General features: G+C 36.6%; 1 protein-coding gene across 12 annotated transcripts in view; it reads left to right on the plus strand.

Moving 5' to 3' along the window:
- MIA2 (MIA SH3 domain ER export factor 2) overlaps positions 1-7705 on the plus strand; it is a 97136-nt gene extending 89431 nt beyond the window's left edge. For 8 of the 12 annotated variants that reach the window (XM_061394987.1, XM_061394988.1, XM_061394989.1 and 5 more), the window contains 4 exons: positions 1023-1145; positions 5087-5145; positions 5806-6040; positions 7140-7469. In XM_061394987.1, coding sequence (XP_061250971.1) covers positions 1023-1145; positions 5087-5145; positions 5806-6040; positions 7140-7306 — 584 coding nt within the window. In that variant the 3' untranslated portion in view covers positions 7307-7469. Of the gene's footprint in view, positions 1-1022; positions 1146-5086; positions 5146-5805; positions 6041-7139 lie in introns of all 12 variants that reach the window. The other 4 variants (XM_061394982.1, XM_061394983.1, XM_061394979.1 and 1 more) reach the window with 1 other exon arrangement.
- The last annotated feature ends 4833 nt before the right edge of the window (positions 7706-12538 follow it).

A 12538-nucleotide genomic window follows, 5' to 3' on the forward strand; every position in this document is an offset into this window, starting at 1 on the left:
CTTTTGCCAGAATCTGGTTACTTAAGGACACTTCTGGCCCTTCCCTCCCACTGTAGCAGTGTCTTTAAGAACTTCCACCCCTAATCAGATAGAGGAAGACAAATACTGCAGGACGTCACTTATGCGTGGGCATCTGAAAATGTAGAACATGTAGAAAGAGAGTGGACCAGTGGCTCCCAGGGGTTGGGGATGGAGAAATGGGCAGATGCTGGTCATGTTCTCTACCATATTTTTGAAGATTGGCAAAAGCATCCTTAATCAAAGTCTACCGTCACCTAACAGAGATGAGATAGACTACCTATATTTTTTCAAGAATGAGGAGTTACACAAGGACCCATGAATTATTACCATTTTGTCATCATAAATGACAAAGGAGGCTGACTGTAGAAGCACTTGAGTCAGAGTCTGTGCCTAAATTTGTGCTCGCCCAAATGTCCTTAATCTGAGCATTGTGAACCTTCCATTCATCTGTTGAGTCAGAGATCTTTCCCTTTAGTTTTGGAGGGATGCTAAATTCTAAAACGTTGAAGTTACTGAAAATTTGATTACTTGACGAGCTCACTGATACTGTTTCTGCTCTGGTGACCATTTCTTTTATCGTTATCAGTTCCGCTAGTTCTTACTGTGTTTACAGCATATTCATCTTTTCTTTGTTTACTAGTAGGTAGCTCCTTGAAGCCTTTTTTGATTTATTGATGTATCCACTTCCTTCCACTATTATTAAAATTAAAGTTAAGTCTATCTATAAATATAGATATGTAACTAAATTCTGTTCATATATTCTGATGTACATGTAGTAATGGAAACTTTCAAACTCCAAGGTGTCATCATATTTGTGTTTACTAAAAAGCAAAATTATTGCTTTAAGTAAAGTGTGTAGTTTTCCTAAAATTGTTTACTATCGTCTACCAAGAATATGTGTCAAAGTCTTTTAGAGAGAAAAATTCTACGTTCAATGTATTAAATTTAAGGAAACTTGATTTTTATCTTTAATGAAGCTGTTTTAAAAACATGTTTTTTAGGCCAGCCATATCCTGATCCAGTTCTTCTTCCACAAAGGCAAGACAGATTTTATTCTAATTCTGGTAGACTTTCTGGACCAGCAGAACTCAGAAGTTTTAATATGCCATCTTTGGATAAAACAGGTAAGAAATATTCTGTGTGTATATGTGTTTTTTAGTAATGAAGTCATACTAAAGAACTGGAAGCTGCATAAAGGACTAATATAATTGTGATTTCTGCTTAGCTCTTAAGGTCACAGTTTCTTTCCTGAGAACTTCCTGGTTTTGTTTCTTGCTGTTTTGTACACATCCATGGCATCTGAACATGTGTTGGTGGTTGGTTTGAGCACTATTGCAATGACTTTATTCTATGTACCGATGGTGGTAAATTTTACTGTGTTCCATGATTAATTTTCTAGTTTTTTCAATCCACTTTACATAAATCCTGTGTAGTTATCAGAGAAATTAGGCTGTGTGAATGGTATGTGAAAATCAGAGAAATAATTTGAGTGCATGCTCTGTTGATGGGTTAATCAGTTACCTTGTTTAAATTTTTTATGTTTAGGTAGATTTAACATTTACTGAGCAACCAACGATTTGTCTGGGGCTCATTTTCTTAAACCACCTCATAGCAACCCATTGAAATTGGGAATTACATACACCCAATGTATTTTAGAAGTACATAACAAAAGATTAAAAGTAGAAAATGAAAAATTTATGGGTAAAAGATTTCCTCAGGAAAGGGTATATATTTTAGGAGAGGGAAATTATCCAGTTGGAATATGTATTATTTTGGAAAATCATTCTTCTCTGAATAATAAGCAAAGAAGGAGACCTATGGCCTGGCTTTCTGTTATTATAATTATTTCTGTTTGGTGTTTAAAATTGTTTTCCCCCATTAATTCAAGCTTAATGTGAATGAAAGTATGTGTGATTAAACATCTGTTTCTAAACTAATGCTATTTAAAATTTTTCACATTTTTGTTCATTTTTTTTGCAATTGAACAATATTCAATTTAGCAAGTAATTTTTAAGTTCTTTCACTTTAGAAGGTACACTGCATGACATGGTAGACAATATAATTATAGTAAGGTATAGTTTTTAGCTCTAAGGAGCTAATAATTACTAATAGAGGAGAAAGACAGATATATATGCTTGACTGATACTAGTCAGAATGGTAAGTCCTGTTAGAGAATATGTTATGTTCACAGAAAGTGAAAATGCCCTTATAGTTGAAGGATGAGGGAAAACTCTGTGAAAGAGGTGGCATTTGAGCTGCTTTTAGGGAATTTGAAAATTTAGTTAAAAGGTAAAGGTCTGTGCCAGTAATAATGAAGAGTATAAGCAAAAATAAAGAAAAGAGCATGAGTTATTGATGGGTAATGCCTGTAAAACTGAGATATGAATCCCTTGATCTTATGAGGGTTAAATGAGTTAATGTGGGTGGAAGTATTTTGTAAGCTGAAAAATTTCTATATATATGTAATGTTTTGTTATTGATTTATCAGTGTATGGTATTTACATGAAGGAAAGTGGTGTGAAATGGTTGAAATACATTAAGTAACACTAGTGCTCAGTAAACATTTATTGAATGAAATGAATGACCTCATTTCATCTTTACAATAAACCTGTAAAGTAGATACTATTACCCTTATTTTACAGATGAAGAAACCAAGGCTCAAAAAGGTGCTAAAGAGCTCAGGTAGGAAGTGTTAGAGCTAGGATTTGATACCCTGTCTGACTCCAGAGCCATGGTCTTGATCCTTAGGCTTTACTGAAATGAGAGGCTAGTGATCAGTTTAGTGCCTCAGCCCTGCCATTGATGCACTAAATATCTGTAGACTGTTTACCGTTTGACAGGCACCGTGGTAGCTGCTGTGTTTCCGTGGTGAATGGGAGGTCAGCATTCCTTATACCTGTGGTCTGTAGGCAGTTGCACTATATAGTGACAAAAGTAACAAGTGCACAACGTTACAGGAGCTTATAGGCCACGAGCCACGAACCTAGATGACAGGTGGTGATGTTTTGAATGTAGAGTTGTCAAGGAAGTCTTTTTGGAGGAAATGATGGATAAGCTGAGAATTAAAGGAGGAATTAGTTGGGCCAGAATGATGTTTGATAATGTCTGGGAGGAGAGAATAGCATATTTAAAGACACAGGTAGGATTGCCTTGTAAATACGGCTGCAGCATGGAGTGGAAGTCAGAATATTGAAACAAGTAGTGTAGAAGTAAGCAGTGCAATTTTCAAGGCCTTGCAAACCTGTTCAGAAATGTTGGACCTACTTGTGGGATAATGGGAACACGTTAAAGGGTTTTAAATGGAGAATAATCAGATCAGACCTGCATTTTGGAGAAATTATTCTGATTGTGTTATGGGAAATAGATTAGAGGGAGCGGTTGAGATTGGAGAGAGGGTAACTTTTTAGAACACTGTGACAGAAATCTACATGGATGATGGTGGTGACTTAGCTGAGCAGACAGAAAGATGTGAAGAGACACAGAGCTAATATAATTGGAAGGACTTCAGATTGAATGGAATGAGGGAGGAGGGGGGAGTCTTGGCTGATGCGGCTTCTTGGCTAAGGCATGTGGGCCATTCATTGTTGTGAGACAAGGAGCAAGAAGCAGTATAATGTTTGATGGGAAATATTTTAAGTTAACTTTGAACTTAAATTAGCTGCTCCTGTGATACAGCTGCAAGGTTATTCAAGTAGGCACTTCGAGCTCGGAAGTCCTTGGGGAAATATCTAGATCTGACTTAAACTTCTGGAAGTACAGTAGTAGTATACATCAAATTCGAGCTGTAGAATGGGTGAAATTTCTCAAGGAGAGAATGAGAGGAGAGAAGGCTGAGGGTGGAACTCTGAACAGACCACCCCTGAGGAGTCATGGAGCCCACTGAAAAGACTGAGAAGGAGCAGCTAGAAAGGAGAGGTGGAGAAGGTGCCCTTCCAGAAGGTGAAGGCTGAGAGGATTGAAAGAGGGAGGGAATAGTCAACAATGTGAAAAATTACATTAAATAAGAACTGAAAGTTCTATTTTAATTGAGGGAAAAAAAGACATTTTATCTTGGGCGATACAATTTCAGTGGAACAGTGTATGCTGCACATAGATTGAGTACAATTGAGAGACAAAATGGGAGGAATTCTGAATAATATATATAGAAAAACTTTTTTTTTTTTAAAAGAACAACAACTTTTGACTGTGAAGGGGAGCGATAACTGTAAGGGGGTTCTCTTTTTCTATCTAATTTTAAAATAGTAGTTGGGAGAGACCTGCCCGTAGGATAGGTCTAGCAGAAAGGGTGGAGGGAGGAAACAGAAGGGAAGATCCCAGTGGAAGCTCGAGGCAGGGGGCTCTGAGTACAGAACCAGGCTCTAAGATTGTCTAGAAGAATCCTAGGCAGGTGAAACATGGCCAATAGGATAAAGACGCTAGTGACTGGCTGTTAGCAGTGGGGTCTCCAAGATCAGCTAATTAGGGAAGGAAATGAAGAAAGGAGGAAATTGAGAGATCAGAGGACTGGAAGCTTCAGTGATACCCAAGGACACGTATAGTGAGAGTAATGAAATGAAAAGGCTGGGAGGGGACATGTAGTTGTGGTCAGAGAGGGTTGTTTACATTTATGTTCTCAGAGCCTGTGCAATTCTTAATGATAAAGCCCAGGAACATTTATTTAGAAACAGTGGCTAATGCAGTTGCTAGTCTATGTTATGTGATGGAAGAATAAGGAAGGAAAGATGAGAGAGAAGGGAGGAAGAAAGGAAAGGAAAGGAAGGCAGGAGGAAAAGGAGATGGGGAGAGGAGAGGAATGCTGTCTCCTGGAAGCTTCCTTAATGAGGCAGCTTGCAGGATTATCTAGGCACGTGTTGGGGAAACCACAAACACATGCCTTTACAGAACTCTGAGTCTGCCGAAAGTTCACGGACTCAAGCTGTCCTTGTGGCCCTAATACAGGATGCTGGTGTCAAGCTGGCTTATGTGCCAACAAGGGGAGTAGGGATATCAATGTCCTTTGTGATCTGAAGCTGTAAGAATGGTGTGATAAACCATGTATTTTTCATGATTTAACTTTTAATTTTAGATGGGCCAGTATCTTCAGAAATGGAATCCAGTAGAAATGAAAGCAAAGATGATCTTGGTGTAAGTATTGAAAGTGGAATTGTATCCATGTATTCAGGATCTTTCTAATCTCTTGGTTTACTAGAATAGTAATTTAGCCAGCATCTGGTTTTTTGATTAAAAGCTGCTGCTTTCTTTTTGACAAATGTACTTCATGCTTTGCATTATAGCTATTTCCTTTCTGGATTGTACCCCATGGTGATAAAGTACAATGTACAGACTCAAGGCTTGATTTAGTTTATATAATTAAACAAGAACTTGAATTACCTCTTGGACTTTCATTTTAAATCCAGCTGGTTTAAAGTATGTTTTTTGTTTACTGTGCTTACAATCTTGGTTTTTGGTCACCTTGAAAATATTAACATAAGCTTTTTTTTTTTTTTTAGTATATGCTTGATAAAAGAATGTATATTTTGGTACTCTTGGGCTAGTCTTATGTTTTATTTTTAACTGGACAATTGCTTTGTTGGTTAAAGCTGTTTTCTGTTAAGTTAATAAAATATTTATGATAGCTAAAATCCATCTGATGTAGAAAACGGAATCTTTCTCTGGAACCTTTTATGGCATCATAGACTGCTTTCTTCCTAGGTGCCTAGATGCCTTCTTTTAAGCCTAAATTTATAAGGAAAGCTATTGCAAACTTTGCTATTGCAGTGACTGCCCTGTGTCAATTTGTTGTAGAATTTAAATGTTCCCGATTCATCTCTTCCCATTGAAAATGAAGCAACTGGACCTGGTTTTGTTCCTCCGCCTCGTCCTCCAGTCAGAGTTCCATTGTTTCCAATGGATACAAGGGGTCCTTTCATAAGAAGAGGGCCTCCTTTTCCTCCACCTCCTCCAGGAAGCATGTATGGAGGTCCCCGAGATTATTTTCCACCAAGGGATTTCCCTGGCCCACCACCTCCGCCATTCGCAAGTATGCATTATAAAGCTTTATATATGTCTTATAGAGTAGATCAGAAACATTCATTTTACTTTCTATTCATGAAGTAATACAATGGAGGAAAGTTTTTCTCATCTTCTGTAAGTATAGCATTATTTTTCCAAATTGGAAAGATTGCCAGCCATCAGTAATGAGGTCTCATCAGTAATGAGGCTTCAACTTGATTCATCTTAATAGATGTAGAATTACTTCTGTGTTTCAGAAACCAAGAGAATCATTGGCTTTTTGCAACAGTCTTATGTTAAGACTAAAATTATTTGTATCTTATTAGACAGAAATTGGGTCAATTAGTAAAAATAATTACAGTTTATATTTCACATTAAAATGACTGGCTGAAGTATTTTAAAAAATCTTTTAAAATCTTTTTTCATAAGTAGCTCCCATGCAGTCCTACTTATTTAAAACCTAGAATGTGTTTATCATCGTTTGGATTAATTGTTGAATTTATTAAAATTCCTCACAGCCTCACATTTGAGAAAAGAAACAATTATTGCTTTTATGACTATCTGTTCCCATTTAGAACTACAGGTTTCAGCAGAATAAATACATGGTTAACAAACACTAGGAAAAAGCCTATTGTTTGCCTGAGAGTCATTCCTTTCCTCATTCCTCCTTTTTAAAGTTTAGAGTGAACTAAAATGAATTTTATTTGAGGAATTTCAAGACAGTTTTTGATATAACTGTAAATATTTTAGGATACTGTCAAATTAGATTTGGGAATTACTGATCTTAATTTTAAGTCTGGTGAAATTTACATTACGTGAAAGCTTTTTTGAGAGTAAGTTACTCTATTTTGAAAGAATTCTCCTTTTTAAAAAGTGTTAAGATGTTAGATTTTCATAGGACAAAAATCTGCGGCTAAAATGAATGATATTCCCTTTAATCATGTTTAGTTGAAGAGCATATGTTTTTCTCAGTGTTGTAAAAATTCATTTGTTAAATCAGATAATTAGTCTGGTATCATCTTTTGAAAATAAAGATAGGTACAGGAAGTTATAAGCTAATGTTTTATTGGGGCCATAATGCAGGTGCTGAAAGTTAAAACCTGTCTTTTACCAATCTCTTTGAACAGTGAGAAATGTCTATCCACCAAGAGGTTTTCCTCATTATCTTCCCCCGAGAGCTGGATTTTTTCCCCCACCGCCTCATCCTGAAAGTAGAAGTGAGTTCCCATCAGGGCTGGTTCCACCTTCAAATGAGCCTACTACTGAGCATCCAGAGCCACCGCAAGAACCTTGACCATATTGTTGGTCTCTCTTCAAAAGTAATTTTGACTTCTCTCTCATTTTCAGTTTAAGTAACTGCTGTTACTTAAGTGATTATACTTTTGCTCAAATTGAAGCTTAATGGAATTATAATTCTCAGGATAGTATTTTGTAAATAAAGATGATTTAAATATGAATCCTATGAGTAAATTATTTCCATTTTATTTTGTTCTAGGTGGTATAATTATTTTAATTTAATTCATCCACTATAACATAAACAATAGAGAGAGTTTTATATATGTAATCTTGCAGTTGGGGATATTTTAAACTCCAAAGGCTGTGTGTCTTTATGCCAAGAACTGTATTTACTATGGTTGCAGGCAAATGTGAAAGTAACTTTATGCCTAATTAAATAAATTTTGATTGATTTAAAGACTTGATTGGCATTGATAATAATAAAATCAGCTAGTTTTTTCATAAATATGGCTCCATTAGTTAGTTTTTTTTTACTTCTATCAATGGCTTTGAGGCTAAAAATAATATTTTTTGGGTCTTTCCCATTCAGTTATCTTAACCAAAACTGTGCCCTTTTCTTATACATAGACATGAATGACCCAATGCAAAAAGTTAGTACACTTAAAGATCATATTTTAAAATCAGGATATTGTCTAATGGCAAGTTTTAGAATTTGGATATTCTTAGTTAATTCGCTGATTTTCTGTGCAGCTTTGTTTTTTTCTTGTTTTTCTCTTCACTTGTAAGATATTTACTGTTTTTAGTGGGGAATGCTGGATTTACTCTAAGATAGCTGTACTGAGGCAGTGTGTCATTTTCAGCTTTGGACTGAGTATCTTTCGAACATCTCTGTAATTCGGGTTTGTATTCTGTTGTTAGTCATCTTGCACATTAATATGATTATGAAAGGAAAGGCAATTAAGTATAGCTAATATTACACTGTTTATATTGAAAATTTGATTGGTTTTAGTTGTTTACTTGGATTTTTTCCTTCAGTGCCAAGAGACTGCAGGTTAACTATTTTTGAACAAAGCAGTGATGCATTATAATTGGAACACTTCACACCAGCATTTCCCCAGATGTTCTTTGAAATGCTGTCCTTGTGAGGCATTTACACTCCCTCTCCATTCTTACCTCTGCCATAGAAAAAAGGTTAAAAAGAAAGGCTCCGTGTGAAAAGCTTGGATAAAATAATAAGTAGAATGAGAACCAAAAAGCATCATTATATTCCGTATTAAAAGGCAGCCTTCAGTAGGAAATAAAGACTATTTTTTTTTTTAAGTTGGAAAGGGAAAGAAGAGAAATGTAAGAGGAGTAATGTGGAATGTTCTAATCAAGTAAATAAAATTTGTTTGCCCTGGGGTAGGAAAGACTTGACTTGGCTTAAGACAGGAGAGAGGAGAAAGCAAATCAAACATAACAGAGAGAATGGCAATAAACCACGGAGGCAGATGAGAGCATGGTGGAAGGCAGGAGACTTGGTATGGGCTGAGTGGTCTAAAATACTTTGGGATTCCAGAATAAAGGAACATAATTAGTTTAAAAATACATTTTATTAAGGTAATATAAACAACTGGGAAGAAATCAAATAATAGAATTTAAGGATCATTTTCAGTTTTCCCCATTTATTCCTTATGCCCAGTTATACATCCTAGACATTTTCTCTTTTGACTTTTTTTTTTCCTTTTTAATTATGGTGATTTTAGAATTTTAGAAGATATACATATAATCTATGAACTTTTATTAATTTGTATGTGTATTGATTCCTTGAGATGAAAAATTGGGACTTAATGTACTTGTACTATTCTCATCCCCATTTTCCTTTCTTCTTCATGTTTGATATTTATCCCAGTTAAAGTTTTCTATTGTTGCTTTTGTAATTTTTAATGTATTTAAACCTCTATTAGTATATCTCTCTTTTTTAAATTATTTATTTTTGGCCATCCTGGGTCTTTGTTGTTGTGTGGGCTTTTCTCTATATTTTAGGAATATATCCCTAAAGAATTATCCTTTCTCCCCTGTCCCCAAATACTGTGTCTTATAGGGTTGTTATGAGGACTATATAAAATACTTTATTGTGAAGTAGTTAAAATTATGCTTGGTACACAGTAAATATTCACTTTCTATCAGTCATAATATTTCTTAGCTAATAACTGTGTTTTCTTAGAAAATTTCACTTATTTCTTGATTATAATCCATTCTTTTAAACACAAATATTTATTTTAACCATCTTGTGTGAAAAGATTTCCAAGGTATATTAAGTGTTCTATTAACTCACTACAGAGATATTATTTTGAATATATTTTTACATTGTTTCAGGGTCATTGCATTTATCATTACATTGTATTTAAAGCTTGTTACGGGTTTGTTCAGGTCTATTTCAAGTTCCTTCACAATGACTTATAATTAGTTATATTGTTTTTGAGGATTGTAAACTTCTGCCTTCCACACTCATTTGTTCTCTCCACTTCTAATCTACTGGAGACCAAGAAACAGACAGACTTATCAGAATTATGCTGAACAGAAGAACAAATGAGCTGGAAGGAAACACGTGGCTCTACTGAATGTGATGCCTTTTAGTACAGGGAATAATCTCCCAGAAACCTTTTCTATTCCCTTGTGGATTCTTGGCCATACTCCAAATAGCTGAGGTTGTTTTCTGTAACAATTATGTAAAGAATACTCCTTTACCTAGAGAGCAAATTTAACATTTGCCTTAATTTTTTTCAAGAAAAAAAAAAAAATGTTCCCGATACAGTTGTCCTCATGCTGTAGAGGTAAGTACTCTTGTGAAAAGAGTGTGAATCGTGTTTTGTTTTTCTGGTTAAATGTGTTTATGTATAGTATATAGGTTTATTTTTCCTGCCTTTCAAAAATGTACATCAATAACATCTTTATACATATATACACACACACACACACATATATCCTTTAGAAGCTGGATTTTTTGAGATCCATCATGTTAATAAATGTAGGTCAAGTTAGTTCATTCTGACCACTGTGTGGTTTTCCACTGTGTGGCTTTGCCACAGTAACTCTATTCTGTTATTAATGGTCATTAGGTTGCTGCTGCTTTTTCATTGTAAGTAATGTGGAAATAAGCCTGTTAATATTTCTTGTCACAGAAGCTATAGTTTGCAGACTGGGATACACCCCCTGAGGGGCTTCCCTGGTAGTAAAGAATCTGCCTGTGAATGCAGGAGACACAGGTTTAATTCCTGGGTCAGGAAGACCCTTTGAAGGGAATGACAACCCACTCCAGTATTTTTGCCTAGGAAATCCCATGGACAGAGAGAGGGCCCTGGCGGTCTACAATCCACGGGGTGGCAAGAGTCAGACACAACTTAGTGAGTAAGCACCAGCACCAGCCCCCCGGAGTACGGTACAATATCTCCAAGTGTTCTGCGGGTATGCTTCTAGGAAAATTCACAGAGTTCACCTGTGTATTCTGCCTAGAAAGAACTTGTCAACAGGGTGCGGGTTCTCCTTTCCTTTTCTTCATTTTGCAGGTAACCCTTCTCCCATGTATGAAATGAGCACATACCTTTAACCTTCTAGTCTTATGATGATGCATCAAACTAAGGTGTGCAAACCTATGGAGCTAAAGACACAGTTTGAGATATTGGTGATATTGGTGTCAGTGATGAGAATAATTAATGATTGTTTTCAACTGTTGACCTATATAAAATAACTTTTGATAATAGGACAGTGCTTTCTTTGGTCCTGAAAACTCAGAAGTTGAATGAGTGACATTGTTGTAACAAAACTTTCTTCTCAGCTACTTATATATGTGAAACAAATTTTTTACCACTTGTGTTTATAAAAATGAAAATAGAAATAGAATGGATGATGGACCAGACTCATTTTCAGGAACAAGTAATAATATTTGTATTTTTGATCAATTATATTTAATAGGTATAAAATCTAGGACAAAAAATGTAATGGCTTTTAAGAAAAAAAAAATCACATTTTAAACTCTTTTTTGTTGCAGAAAATATGTAAGTAATCAATTAAAAACTAACAAAAGTACTAGATTTGCATAAAAAGCTGTGGCATAGTTGAAAAGGATATATGTAGCAGTCTGGATCAAATCAGAAGACAAAGCACACAGTAGTTTGAGCAGGAAAAGCTTAATATAAAGAATTATTACTATGATAATAATTGTAAAATGTGAGGAAACTGCATGTGGCCCCTTAAAGCTGAGGGGACAGTCATGGTAGGACGGACTCGGGAGGGCTTCAGTCATCTTTGGTGAAGGTGTGTTTCAGCCTCCAGGACGGCAGGGATCACTGGTTCCACAAGGCCTGAGCCAGTCTGGAGATGCTCAGCAAGCAATAGGCTGAGCAGGGTGCAGGTGGGGAGGAGGCCGACAGCAACTGCTGGCACTGCATGTGCAGTGGGAGTGTGGACACCAGGGATGGAGAGGCCTGCAGAGCCAGTGTGTGGGCCCCATGTGACATGCAGGGCAGGGAATGGGAGTCCAGTGCACGCAGGAGGCACGTGCTTCACAGCCTATGAGCTGTACAGCAACTCTGGCTTCTGTGTGGAGGACAAGGCAGGCTGAGGCTGCAAGGTAGCAGAGGGACCACGGCTGGGGGAGGCTACACCGGAAGTCTTACATCCAGGCTGCCTACCCTGGAACCTACACGATAAACTTTGCCTTCTACCATGTCCCCCATGGCCCTTACTGAACAACATTGTTCTGACTTTAAAGGTGTGTTACTCATAGGAGCTCCATTATTGGAGAGCATACATTGAAGGGTGCATTCAGAGCTGAGGCAACAAATTAATAACTGATATATAGGTTTAAGGGGGAAAATGATATAAATTTCCAAATGATCAAGAGCTTATTGCATTTTAAAATAGAAGAATGGTAGTAGGTATGGAATCAATCACCCTGGTATTGTATTTACCAGAGTGGTGTGTACTTGTAATTGTACCCAGGCACCCACTTCTCCCTTGCCAGATGCAGTGTTCCACTGTTCACACACAGACGATGGGGATCTATGAAGCTGGGAAAGAAGTATGCTCCAGGTGTTCGAAGAGCAGGTAGGAAGTCCAGATATGAAATTCCATATGTAGCTGGTGGGTGTGAGGAGCGGGGTGTTGGGAGCTGGAAGTGGGAGCAGGGCTTCCTGCAGGCCTTGAATTGCTTCCATATAAATCAGGTATTTCTGTGTGAACAGTGGCTCAACTAGCAGCAGAGTTACGTATGTACAAATTAGAGTTGCATTCATTATTTTGAAATACT

Source organism: Bos javanicus, chromosome 21, assembly GCF_032452875.1.
Source record: "Bos javanicus breed banteng chromosome 21, ARS-OSU_banteng_1.0, whole genome shotgun sequence".
NCBI classification, from domain to species: domain Eukaryota; kingdom Metazoa; phylum Chordata; class Mammalia; order Artiodactyla; family Bovidae; genus Bos; species Bos javanicus.